The sequence below is a fragment of the Colossoma macropomum genome, unplaced genomic scaffold, assembly GCF_904425465.1.
Source record: "Colossoma macropomum unplaced genomic scaffold, Colossoma_macropomum, whole genome shotgun sequence".
In the NCBI taxonomy this organism is placed as follows: Eukaryota; Metazoa; Chordata; class Actinopteri; order Characiformes; family Serrasalmidae; genus Colossoma; species Colossoma macropomum.
The window spans coordinates 19,254,336-19,268,592 of NW_023494797.1; the positions used below are offsets into that span (position 1 = coordinate 19,254,336).

Genomic DNA, 14,257 nt, shown 5'->3' on the forward strand with positions numbered 1-14,257 from the left:
GGTGGAAGAGCTGAAGATGGAATTTGGGTGAATCAGGAGGCTCGGTGCTTTCTTAATTAAAAACTGCTTCCTGTAAACGAGGCAGATGTGAAGTTAGCGGATATGAGGACGCTGGAAAATGACGAGGCAATTTTCAGGTCAGCTTGTGCTCGTGACCTGATATGTCTCGCTTCAGTGCTCTGCTGATTGAGAACAGTGCAGTACAGGCAGCTGTGATTGGTGCTGCTTTCTTCTGGTCCTTGATACTCTTTAATAAAGGGGAACTCCACCAATGTTCAAAATTTCTGCATGATCCAGTCATTCAGAGTGCTTTTATATGAACTGTGCAGAGAGTTAATGAGTGGTGGTGATAGGAACCAGGGGTCACACTGTCTGCAACACAGATAAATATTTACATTTCTAAAGACTGACCGAATCCTGGCTGGACTACAGTTGTATCTGGACCTTCCAGAAGGCCTAGCATGACATTCTTTTCACACAAAATTGGTCCCAGTCATTGTAAATTTCAAAACTCTATTGGTCTTATGCTGGTAGTTAAATGGGAACTCTACCAATTTCTGCATTATTAAAAGGTTAAAATGTAAACAGAGTGGTTTGGTGTGAAACGCTCTGTTCTAGAGAAACTTACTGAGTCAGAATTGTTCACAGTGGTGGTGATAGGAACCAGACGTCCACCTCTAAAAGCTCCCTCACAGAAAGTTATTACATGTAATGGTCATGATACACTGCCTGAAGTCTGAGACACTGTTTTATGACAGTTTTGGTCTAAAGCTATATTTGTGTTGTAATGTTGTGTAGATCGTAACATTAAGTCTTCTCTCGAACATGGACTTTGATTCAGCCAATCATATTTTATACATGAGACTGTTTAATTTCATTGACTATTTTTATAGCAAAGTATCAGTTAAAAATGTTTTAAGCAAAATTAAACAAATATTAAAAGTGAAGTCACTTTACTGCCACACTTAAAATTAATTGGCAACCAGGCACATATTACATAAATCTAATTGATTTTAGTGCACCTTTTTCTTTCGCAGCACAGTTAAGCTGTATTATCTAGGAAAATAAATATTTTGCATCAGCAGCTGCTTAATATTCACCCTCTATTGTACAATGTTGCATCAATAATGAAATAATCAGTAATAATGAAGGGTTAATGATGAAGAGAAGAGTTTGAATAAATGATATTTAACACTCATATTTGGTCACATTATCTCCTGGTGGCCATTTTTGGCACAGTGCAGCTTAGATGCACCAGACACTGTGTCTCCCTCACACTGTAAAAATGGCTCATCAGATCAACCTAAAAAAAAAAGTTAATGTGGTAACAAGAAAATTAACTAGTTTTATTTAACTTAAATTTGAATGAATGATTCTTTCAATCAATGTAAAGCTTAACAGTAACACAAGAAATTACAAGTATTTATTTAGAGTCAGAAGAAAATGTCACAGATCAAATTTAAAGATAAAAACCACAAGATATAGAGTTTTAATTACATGCTGAGTTAAAGAGATACATTTTTAGATGCTTCTTAAAAGTGACCTCTGAGCTTGACTGTCTAATAAAAGGTGAACTGAGCTCCACAGTTTAGGAGCAGAATAACTAAAAAAAATGAACTGTTTTGTACGAGTTGTAAAGGATGTACTGTTTTCTTAGTAAGTTCAGTAAGAAGATCATTACAGTGATCAACTCTGCTGTAACAAATGCAAGTTTCTCTGCGTCGCTCTGAGAGAGAAAAGGCCGAACTTACATGATAAAAAGCTGCTTCAGTGTCTTTGTTTACATGCAGATAAAACAGAGCCCAGAGTCTAAGATCACACCCAGGTTTCCTACTTCAGGTTTGGTTTATGAAGCTAAAGAACCAAGTCTTCATAAATCATTTTTCTCTGATTTTCTGTACCAACAATCAATATTTTATTTTTTTCATGATTTAATTGTAGACAATTTTGTGACATTCACTGAGAAATTATTCTCATGATTTTAGTATTTATAGTATTTATCAACAAATTGTGTAGTTACCCAGTTTCATTCCAAGCGCTGTGTAAAGTAAAAAAAAAAAATCCAGTTTAATTCCAAATATTGTATAAAGTAAATAATAATAATAATAATAATAATAATAATAATAATATATATAAAATTTTATAATTTATTTCCATTGCTGTACAATGTTGCCTCAAGGCAACAAACCCCAAAAGTTGCCCAGCATGTATTATTATTATTTTTTTAATTCTAATTTTAAATAACAGGCCCATTTTATAGAAGCAATTTTTTTTTTTTTACTTAATGCTTTGCTATCCTAATGCATGCAATAGAGGGCTAAAGGATTCAGATCAAGGAGAAAAAATGCACTGTTGAGTATCTCAAAAGTGAAGTTACGCTATGTTTTATGTGGTAAGGCCAAAGGTTATGATTAGATAGCATATAAAACTGTAATTACAAGCTGTTTCGATAATTACACAGTCAATGCAGCGGCTGTTGTTGTGGAGAAAAAGAGGACAGTAGAAACTAATTGCCGTCAAAGAAAAACGCAGTGTGGCTGTGTGTGGCTGTGAATAGCTCCTGATTTTGCCCCAGATAAAGCAGCAGCAGTGCTGAGACTGAAAACAGACCGAGCATCACTGATGACGACCTGTTTGATATGTGCAGGAGTGAGGAGGCTGCGCTGTGAGTCAGTTTGTTCATGGTGAAGCTAAAGATGGTCGTTTTATCCCAGAGCTCAGTGAGGTCAGTAGCTTTTGATGGGCAGCCTGAGGCGTCCAGTGCACTCTGCCAGCTTTTACTCTTTTACTCTCCGACCCCAGAGTCCCTGTGTGTATATTTAAAGGGCCCATATCATGGAAAACTGAATTACCCTTGCTTTTAGTAAGTTTAGTAATGAGTGTGTGAACAGTATTAATGATAAACACTCTACATGCATGAGGAAGGAGGTGCACCATGAAGATAGGGTTACAATTTTCTCCTGGATAAACAGTGACCAGCCTGAAATGTGGTTTCAATATCAGTCATATGTAAGAAATAAGGAAAAGTCACAACTTTAAGGCTCTAAAAGTAAATTGATATTAAAATACTAAAATATTCTGCATAGGTTTTAAAATGTACCATTCACTCTATAGAAAGTAAAATATAGAAAGTAAGCATTAAAAACAGCCTGTGCTTTTATTTCAAAGTTTTTGTAATAGCACAAAACATATTCACATATAGACGATCAGTAAAGGCTGTAATGGGGCCTCAGATCCTGTTTAGGGGCCAAATAAACAGCTTCAAACTCAAAAAGCTCAATTAAATCATATCTAGATAACACTTTATTATCCATCAACCACACTACACTCTCAGAAATAAAGGTACTAAACAGTCACTGGGGCAGTTCCCCTCTTGTTACTGGGGTGGAACCCTCAAGGGTACATCGCAGCACTGCTGTGTCTGATCCACTCAGACCAGCGCAACACACACTGTACACTAAAAAAAAGTGTAAAATACATTAGATCAACACAATTCTTGCCAAAAATAAATAAAATGAACTGCAGTAATTGGGTTGATGTGTTATATTTAATTCATGTGGATTCAATGAATCAATCTGCACATTTAAATCAAGTAAAGGAATTTTTTTTTCAGTAAGAAGGACATCCAGAGGCTTGTCATTTTAACATGAAATTAATCACCTAACATAACATGAATTCATGAATAAAATAATTGTATAAATATTCAGTTAAGTTCAATCACTATGCCAATACAAGTCATGTCAGTCCAATACCAAGGTCAAAATATTAGCTTGTACGTAGATCTCCTTTTGAGGCAGTTCAACAACAGGTACTATAAATAAAGACTGTTCTGAAAACTGACCCCACCATTTGTGTACTACTAAAAACCTTACACTTGCTGTATAAGGTATGTGGTGCTTGGACCCCGATGATCGCCACTTGGACCCCAGGCGATTGCTGTCCTTTATCAATTTCACGCCAAAAAGTGGTAACTGATTATCTTGGTTGAAAATAATGATGAGACCATACATTCTCAGAAAAGAAGGTACTAAATTATCACTGGAGTGGAACCCTCAAGGGTACATCGTAGCACTGTTCTGTCTGATCCACTCAGACCAGCGCAACACACACTAACACACCACCACCACATCAGTGTAACTGCAGTGCTGAGAATGATTCACCACCCAAGTAGTACCTGCCCTGTGAGGGTCCATGGGGGTCCTGACCACTGAAGAACAGGGTAAAAGGGGGCTAACAAAGTATCAGAGAAACAGATGGACTACAGTCTGTAACTGTAGAACTACAAAGTGCACCTATATAGTAAGTGGAGCTGATAAAATGGACAATGAGCGTAGAAACAAGGAGGTGGTCATAATGTTATGCCTGATCTGTATACATTCTCGGTACCTTTTTGAATTAAAAGTCCCCTACAGCATATATTTGAAACTAACTTCGCTGCTCTCTCTGTGGGACAGGAGCGAATGTGTACTTACCTAGAGACGGTCAAGGCCAGAGTCAGTCCTAATCATGATAAGAAGAAACCTGTCGACTCACTGAGGACCAAACTGCACATATTTACACAGAATCACTTCAGCCTGCAGCGTCTTAACAGCATCTTCACAATCTGAAGAAACAGACACATATCAGTGATATACACAGGCTGTGATGTCAGTAAGAGGAATTTAATGCTTAGAAGTTCTTACAGTTTTTGTTATTCAATTCAATTTAAGTACATATTTAATAACAATGATAGTAAGTGGTAGGTTTACATTCAATTTATATTCTGTTTTGACAAGTTCGATTCTGCACTGCTGTTTTCTGTTTGTTTTAATGTTAAAAAAGACATAAATATGGCAAAACTGTAGTGTTTTAACTACTCACTAAAGCAGATGAGGTATGGATTGAAAGTTTAGAATCTGAAGGGTTTCAGTGAACTAAAGTGAGAATTAATTTCTATGCCTTATTCATTGTGTTTATTGTGGCGTCTAACAGACTGCTGTGTTTGCATTACAGCGAATCGGATATTTGTTTTCAGTAGAGAGGCAATGTGAAATTGCCAGCATTAAGGGCAGCGTACTGCAGTGGTCATTGGAGTTCAATTCTCCCAGCATGAAATATAAAATCTGCAATCATTTTTGCAGAAGCCACATTTTGTTTTTAGTTCATTTTTGCAATATGTTAAATTTAGCAAACAAACATTAATGATAAATTAAAATGTGCAGAGGTGTGTCTCTGTAGAGGGTGTGTTAACATATTTACACATAGAAAATCAACAAAATGTGGAATTTCACCAGGGTGCCCAAACTTCTGCATACAACTGCATACGAGCCAAACCAGTCTACACTGTCTATAATCAGAGCTCTTGAAAATATAAGTGTCATTACACAAATATAACCTACATATGATAAAATGCATAAAATCCTTTTTACAAAATATATTGATATTTCAGTTGTTACTCATCTGAAAAAGAGGGAAGGCAGCGAGGCGTATATCGAAAATAGAAACAAAGGTACTTACAATGAAAAACATCGCTGTAATCACTGGATTACCTGCATGAAGCATACAGTGATTTAGTTTTGGTTTAAAAACTGTATGAGGATCAAATCTAATCTCTCCCAATCTTCACATCATCTGTCATATTTCACTTGTACAGTAAATATTGCGTGACATTAAGTGTGCTCATCTGGTTAGTAGCAGCTAATTGCATGATTTTCCACCCAGAAGATTCAGTTAAGTAACTCCCTGCAGCTACGCTGTGGATGTGTAGAGGGATATATAGCGTCTGGGTGATGATGATGACGATACCCACCTGCTCCCAGCAGGCAACAGCGAAGCCCTCTGGAGCTGTCTGGGACATTTTGTTGCTTTGTTTGTGATGATAAGGCTAACAGCAGTGGTGGGTGATTTTGGGCAGGCCGAGAGCAAGAGCCGGAGAGCTTTTAGGGGAAGTGAAACTGTGACAAAATACTGCAGCGTTTGCCCTCAAACCCATTGCTCAGAGCACGTAAAGTGTGGAGACATATTGCTTCCTTTTGAAATTTACTGTTACATTTACATTATAATGGTGCATGCTTTTACATGCTTTTACATGCTTTTACTTTACACCATGCACATGCTTTTACACACTTGTACATTACACTGTCACGTTTTTACATGTTTTTACATTACACTGTCACACGTTTTAAATGCTTTTACTTTACACCATCATGTTCTTTAACATTACACTGTCACATGCTTTTACAGGCTTTTACTTTACACTGTCGTATGCTTTTGCATTACTCTGTGATATTTCTACATTACAGTCACATTTTTAAATTTATTTACATTACATCGCCACATGCTTTAACACTGTCACATGCTTTCACATTACACCATCACGTTTCTACATTACACTGTCACATTTTTACATGCTTTTACAATAAACCATCACATGCTTTTACATTACACCATCACATGCTTTTACATGCTATTACATTACACCATCACATGCTTTTACATGCTATTACATTACACCATCACATGCTTATACTTGCTTTTGCATTACACCATCACATGCTTTTACACGCTTTTGCATTACACCTTCACATGCTTTTACATGCTATTACATTACACCATCACATGCTTTTACACGCTTTTGCATTACACCATCACATGCTTTTACATGCTATTACATTACACCATCACATGCTTTTACATGCTATTACATTACACCATCACATGCTTTTACATGCTTTTGCATTACACCATCACATGCTTTTACATGCTATTACATTACACCATCACATGCTTTTACATGCTATTACATTACACCATCACATGCTTTTACATGCTGTTACATTACACCATCACATGCTTTTACATGCTTTTACACGCTTTTGCATTACACCATCACCTGCTTTACATGCTTTTGCATTACACCATCACATGCTTTTACATGCTTTTACATCTGTCTATCAGTCCAAAGCTGCCAGTGCTCTACTCAGCCAGGACCTACATAAGATCAGGTATACTCTGCTTGTCAAAAGTTTAAGGACATTTGTCTTCTTTTGAAATGTTTTAGCTAATGTTTGATGTTCACTGTAAAGCAGCTCTTTGAAAATGCTTTAGGTAAATTTGTCTTCAATACTCTTCATCAGTGTATCTTTCTTGCTATGAAGTGCAATTGTTGCCTAAATAATGCTTTGACAGTCTATTTTGGCTCAAGTGCCGATGTGAAAGGTTTGAGGTTCATTTACATTAAAGACATGTTGATCCTTAATGATGTAAACCAAAGCTTTGGAGCCCTTTTGGTACTGTATACTATAGTAATACGCCTTACAAACATGAACATTCAAGCTAGAAAGAAGGAGCTCAGAGGTAGCAGCCTTTCTCTGTCAAAAAATATTATTTCTGATAAAATAAGACAAATTAGTATGATGGACAATTTTCCTCCTCCTCTGGTTATTGCACACAATAGAGAAAAAGAAATGCTACTGTAATTATAATGATAAAGCAGCCCAGCGCATTTGCAAATAATTGCTTTGTGATCTTAGGGAAGACAAAAAATAAAGTCACATTTAAATTTTTTTATTAGCATGTTTATTAACTTAAATTAAATCTCTGTCACATTAATTTTACCAAATATGAGCTGCTGAAAAGCAGCTGGGCCCCAGCTTTCATCGGCAGCACAAAGGTGATGGCGTTCACCTTCATAAGCAGAAGAAATAAACCTTTCTGCTCCGAAGACAGCCTTTCATGTGATGAAGAAGTCATTTCCATAACTCATTTATTCTACTCATTGCTGCATTATCTCAGTGTTTACGCCGCCTCATAGCGTTCTCTTCAACCTATTTTCTTTTTCGTGTGCCGCTTTCTCTCCCGTATGCCTCAGAGAGAGAAAACACAGAAAGTTGGAGACTATTAGAAAAACATTTTGCTGCCGAGGAGATTCTTGAGGGAGTGTAAAGCATAAAAAGACGAAGGTAAGAGGCGATGAAGGAGTAGATAATGAACACGAAGGATCTCCGAAGAGCCATCTGTGAAGGACGACACTTTGTGCCACTCTTTTCTCACTGACACTTCCACAAGGACCGAGAACTCATATTTCATATTTCAGATCGGATCATATTGTATATGAGCATATACGGCATGTTCTCCAACAGCCATAAATAAGGCTACATGCTAAAGCAGAGCTTTTATGTTCATACTTTCACTTCTGCTGCCAACTCAAAGTCAAAGTTTCTCAGCAGCTTGAGTTGCACTCTCAAGCAGTATGTACACCAGTCAGGCATAACATTATGACCGCCTCCTTGTTTCTATGCTCATTGTCCATTTTATCAGCCCCACTTACTGTATAGGTGCACTTTGTAGCTCTACAGTTACAGACTGTAGTCCATCTGTTTCTCTGCATATGTCAGAACCCCTATGGACCCTCACAGAGCAGGTACTATTTGGTGGATCATTCTCAGCACTGCAGTAACACTGACATGGTGGTGGTGTGTTAGTGTGTGTTGTGCTGGTACGAGTGGATCAGACACAGCAGTGCTGCTGGAGTTTTTAAACACTGTGTCCACTCACTGTCCACTCTATTAGACACTCCTACCTTGTCGGTCCACCTTGTAGATGTAAAGACAGAGACGATAGCTCATCTGCTGCTGCACCGTCTGTGTTGGTCATCCTCTAGTCCTTCATCAGTGGTCACAGGACGCTGCCCACAGGACGCTGTTGGCTGGATATTTTTGGTTGGTGGACTATTCTCAGTCCAGCAGTGACACTGAGGTGTTTAAAAACTCCAGCAGCACTGCTGTGTCTGATCCACTCAGACCAGCGCAACACACACTAACACACCACCACCACATCAGTGTTACTGCAGTGCTAAGAATGATCCACTAGCCAAATAGTACCTGCTCTGTGAGGGTCCATGGGGGTCCTGACCACTGAAGAGCAGGGTAAAAGGGGGCTAACAAAGTATGCAGAGGAGGTGGTCATAATGTAGATTCATTATCCACAGCACAGTCCTTAATGATGAATGATGGTTTGCCACACAATGACATACAATAAGTAATTACATGATATCTAGAAAAGAGCTTTTTCTTTTTTTTATAATATTGTTATGATGCAGCTTGTTCCTGGTGGTTGCTTGGCTGTTGCAAGGTGGTTGCAGTGGTATTCCAGTTGGTTGCTTGAGGATGTCTAAGTGGTTTTGGCAGTGTTCCAGGTGATTGCTAGGATGTTGCTGCATGGTTGCTATGCTAACCCCAGTGTTACTATGTGTTTTTTTATGTCCACAGACTTTGGGACATGTAGTGTGACTAAAACTAAGCTCAGTATTTTTCCCATCTTCCAGACAATTCCATTAGTATTCTTACGAAGCACGATTACTTCCGGAGGCAGAAGCAGGAGATGTACTTCCTACCCATCATAGTGACCGATGATGGAGATCCCCCCTTGAGCAGCACCAACACACTGACCATCCGTGTGTGCGGCTGCAGCAAAGATGGCACCGTCCAGTCCTGCAACGTCGAGGCTTTCGTCCTGCCCATCGGCCTCAGCATGGGTGCCCTGATCGCTATCCTGGCCTGCATCATCCTCCTGCTGGGTACGCCACTGCAGCAGTTCTGATCGCTCATGTTTATAGTGCATTTGTTTATTTCAATAATAATAATGGTAATTCATAATTTGGATGGTCCACTGTAGATGTAGATGTACTTTGTAGTTACTCAGTCTGTCTTTAACTAACATTAAATTAAATATCAATGAAATGCAATTGAACTTGAAGTTGAGTCTGAAAGATTATATTAAATCTAACCCTAAACCTAAACCTACTCCTAAACCTAACCCTAACCATAATGTTGTTGAGACTCAACTGAGTATCACCAGAAAGTTTGGTTAAAATAATAATATAAGTATCTGTAGATCATCTATAGGGGACCATCTAAATAAAGTGTGACCATAATAATAATCCAAAAAGGGTTCTTTGTATGAACCCACAGAATAAAACACCTTTGGTTCCCTAAAGCACCCTCTAATAGATGGTTAGAGAACCATTTTTGTAAATGATTATGGGGTAACACTTTCTATGGATGTCACCTTTGTAAGCATCTATAAACACATTCATAAGATGTTATAATGCATTCATAAGGCATTATAAACATGGCTATAAATATTTATAAAAATGTATTACACATTATAGCCATGCTTATTATGCATTATGAATTGTTAACATAATACATTATAAGTACTGTTCATAACAAATTATAAGAGCTCATAAGTGGTATTTGTCCGCTCTAAGTAAAGTGAAGCGTACTGTACTAAAGCCTCCTCCAGTGTTCAGAGTGAGGCTTCAAGTTGAAGTATTTACTGAAGGATTTACTGAAACACTAAAACATTCACAGTAAAGCACATTACAGGCTTCAAATGTCAGAGTTTAAACTAGAGCTGCCATCAGTGTTTTACCCAATGTGGGAAAGGTAATGTACACCACCGTTAGCTTGGTATTTGACTTTACTTTACGCTCTCCAAGCTGGGACTGACTTCTTTGGCACTGACATTATAACATGTTATTAACACTATTTATAATGCATTATATTAACAATTCATAATGTATAATAAACTTGGCTATAAAGTGTAATTCAGTGTAATTCATTTTTTATAAATGTTTATAATCATGTTTATAATGCCATATGAAGGCATTATAACATGTTATAAATGTGTTTATAGATGCTTACAAACATGACATTCATAGAAAGTGTTACCAATTATGGTTATGTAATGCAAAGATTCTAGGAAGAGCCTTTACATCATGTGAAGGTTCTTTAAACTTTTAAAGGAGTTCTTCATACTTGCACAATAATGATTCTAAAGTAAAGTACCCTCTTAAACACAGTTCTTTAAGGGCTCTTTGGTAAAGAAAGTGGTTCTATAAAGAACCATGAACAAGATTAAAGGGATCCTTGCATCATGAAAGTGTTCTTCACATTGTGCTGTGGATGATTCTATATAGATTTTTTTTTTGGAAATGGTTCTATATAGTAACCAAAGGGTTTCTCTATTGTTATGATGCTAACCTTGTAATAGTAGAAGAACTCTTTTGGGGTGCTATATAGAACCCTTTTCAAAAAGCTTCTATATTGAACCAGTTACATACATCTACATATCAAAGGATTCTTTGAGTGTTCATGGTACATTATAGAACCATTATCTTTACTAAAGAACCCTTTAAAAACTTTTAGGAGTCTTTTTTAAGAGTATAGTTCTACTTTGATGAACCTTTTAAAGATGGTTTTATTTAGCACCAAAATGGCTCCACCATTGCTAAAAGTCAAAGAAGCAGTTTCTTTACATTCTTTTTCAAACGTGGTTCTCAAGAGGAACTGAAAGTGGTTCTTTTATGTCAAAGAACACTTGGTAGGTCATTTTCCTCTGAGAGTGTATTCTATAACCAGCATTTAATTGAATATTAAATTTAACTTTTCCCTAAATCGCCTTTAAAAAAGGGAGGAACGATTATATATTAAACCATTGCAGATTAAATAACTATTTAAATATTAAAATTATTATTCATGTGGTGAAATAGTTCTGTTTAAAATTGGGAAACTGTGTAGGTTTATGTATTACAAATAGTCTTCTAGGGAAACTTTAGGGAAAATGGATCTATATTGCACCAAAAAGCAGTTGCACATTGTGGTTCATCCTCCAGTCCTTCATCAATGGACTGTTTCTCATCACGGGGCCACTGGTCTATCGAGTGGTCCTATGGTGGTCCCTTTCCAATGATGAATGGAGTAATGGTGGGCTGAAAAACTGTACAGTAGCAGATGAGCTACAGTCTGTAAGTTTACATCTATATAGTGGACCTATATGGTGATTGTTTCTAATAAAATGGCCAGGTGTAAGTAAATAAAATGGCCTGGCAAGTCAGTGTGGTTATAATTGTGCTGCATTTATTAACATGTCAATTTGTGTGTGGTTTGATGTTTTCCAGTCATTGTGGTGCTGTTTGTGACGCTACGGAGACACAAAAACGAGCCGCTTATCATCAAAGACGACGAGGACGTGCGGGAGAACATCATCCGTTACGACGACGAGGGCGGAGGGGAGGAGGACACCGAGGCCTTCGACATCGCCACGCTACAGAATCCGGACGGCATCAACGGCTTCCTGCCACGCAAGGACATCAAACCGGACCTGCAGTTCATGCCCAGGCAGGGTCACCACTCGGGCCCCAACGGAGTGGACGTGGACGAATTCATTAACGTCCGCCTGCACGAGGCGGACAACGACCCGACAGCGCCCCCTTACGACTCCATCCAGATTTACGGCTACGAAGGCCGAGGCTCCATCGCCGGCTCTCTGAGCTCACTGGAGACGGCGTCTTCAGACTCAGACCAGAACTATGACTACCTCAGAGATTGGGGGCCACACTTCAGAAGACTGGGGGAACTTTACTCTGTGGGCGAAAGCGACAAAGAAACTTGACCTTGGAAACCCCTCAGACCCTTTTGCTTTTATCCACGTGACTCGCGTATAACGCTAACGGGGGGTTGCCGGATTTCAAGAACACAAGGCCACCTTTTTTTCCTCAAGAACTGTTAGAGAGACATGATAGCATATTAGTCATATACAACATCACAACGTCGAGCCGAACTTCAACACGATGTCTGTAGTAGGAGGTCGATGATTCTCGTGGAGTGATTTTAGATTACTGTCATTGAGTGTCTAGCAGTAAATTTTGGGTATTTGTTGTTCACTGTGACCACCAGAAACATCAAACAAGTAGATTCTTGGTAGTCGCTTGAAGAGACTCGATGGAGAACGTGGTTTCTGGACACAAGGCTTTGTGGAGGACGAACTGCAAAGGCCTCAAATAACGGCTCCACTCCCAAAAAACTCCAACTCTGTCATTCAGTCAATCCAAGGGGGAAAAAGAAAAAAAAAAAAAACAACAACGAAAAAGAAAAACAACCCTACAAAATCAACTATAAAGCAATATACGGTCTACATTACTTCGCTGAATGTATGTACGATTAAAGATAAGATGAGCTTCAAGACGAGCGCATAACATTGGCTTTAATAGGTACTAGTTGAGATACCATTTGATACCGAGCGGCCGGATTTACTGAACAAACTGGATAAGCCTTGTGGCTTTGCTTTATACAGAACACTTTGTATTCATGCTATTAGTGTGTTTCACACTCGAAGATTAGTAGCCTATAAAAGACTGAATAAGAAAAAAAGAGAAATGTAGGAACAACGAGGCCTTCTTTTTACAGAAGCAAACATTAAATACAGTTGTATTTCAACTTTTTTTCCAACATCGACCGTGTTTCTTCATAATGGTAGTATGATTTATATAAATATATAAATATTCATTGCCAGTCGTCTGTTTTGTGCTGCGGGTATATATGAAAAGAAAACAAGAAATAGGTAAAAATAATAATGTGTCATTTCGGTTTCTTCCTTTCCTGCTTTGTTTCATTGCTGCATTTGTCACCGATGGCAAGCTATTTTATAAATGCTAAAGATGCTAAAATCAGAAACTCCACACTGCAAACACAGAGGAGGCGAATCACACTGACTGTGACATCCACAGAGCAAATCGGAAGGACGTTTTATTGATACTGTGTGTGTATATATTAATATACTGTATACAGTGTTACCAGTGATCATTTCAAGCACAATAGCTGAGTGGATTTAGTTCATGTTCATATTTGACCCCTCGATTTTTTTTTTTTCTTTTCCAAACAATTATATGTATAACCCTCTGGTAATCAAATCCATAAAGTAAAGGAATACGCTACAGACCTGTCCGTAATGTGCTACACTGTATGATATTAGAGTAAAAAAAGAGACGTGTACATAGTCACCGCTGACATCCTTAGCTTTCTTTGAGGATTTTTTTGTTTGTTTGTTTGTTTATTTGTTTTGTCTATGCACGTTGGCTCTTGCACATGGAGATAAAATATGGCACTACAGCTGCGTGCATAATTGGGTTTGTACTGATACAGTATGGTCATTTTCAGTAGACTGGACAGTATAGACTTACATGCAGATCATATTTTCTACTGTGCTTTAATGCTTATATACTTGTATGTTTAATTATCTACTCTCTGTATTGTAATCTAAGATACCCATGTACTGTTTCCTACTTCGTGAAATATATTTTTATAAATATTTATGGCTGGAATATTTCTTAAGCGTTATACAAAGTGAGACCATGCTTCTCAATAGGCCTCTGAGGTTGGGTGCTGTCCAGTGTAGTGCATTTGTTATAGCTATATGAATGGACAAAATAAGCTCC

At 37.9% G+C, this 14,257-nt stretch overlaps 1 protein-coding gene across 1 annotated transcript in view; it reads left to right on the forward strand.

Moving 5' to 3' along the window:
* The window catches only part of cdh8 (cadherin 8), a 214,747-nt gene extending 201,481 nt beyond the window's left edge, over window positions 1-13,266 (forward strand). Inside the window, exons 11-12 of the mRNA XM_036584468.1 lie at window positions 9,305-9,556; window positions 11,942-13,266. Of these exons, the coding sequence (XP_036440361.1) occupies window positions 9,305-9,556; window positions 11,942-12,435 (746 nt within the window). The 3' untranslated portion in view covers window positions 12,436-13,266. The remainder of the gene's footprint in view (window positions 1-9,304; window positions 9,557-11,941) is intronic.
* Window positions 13,267-14,257: the final 991 nt, after the last annotated feature.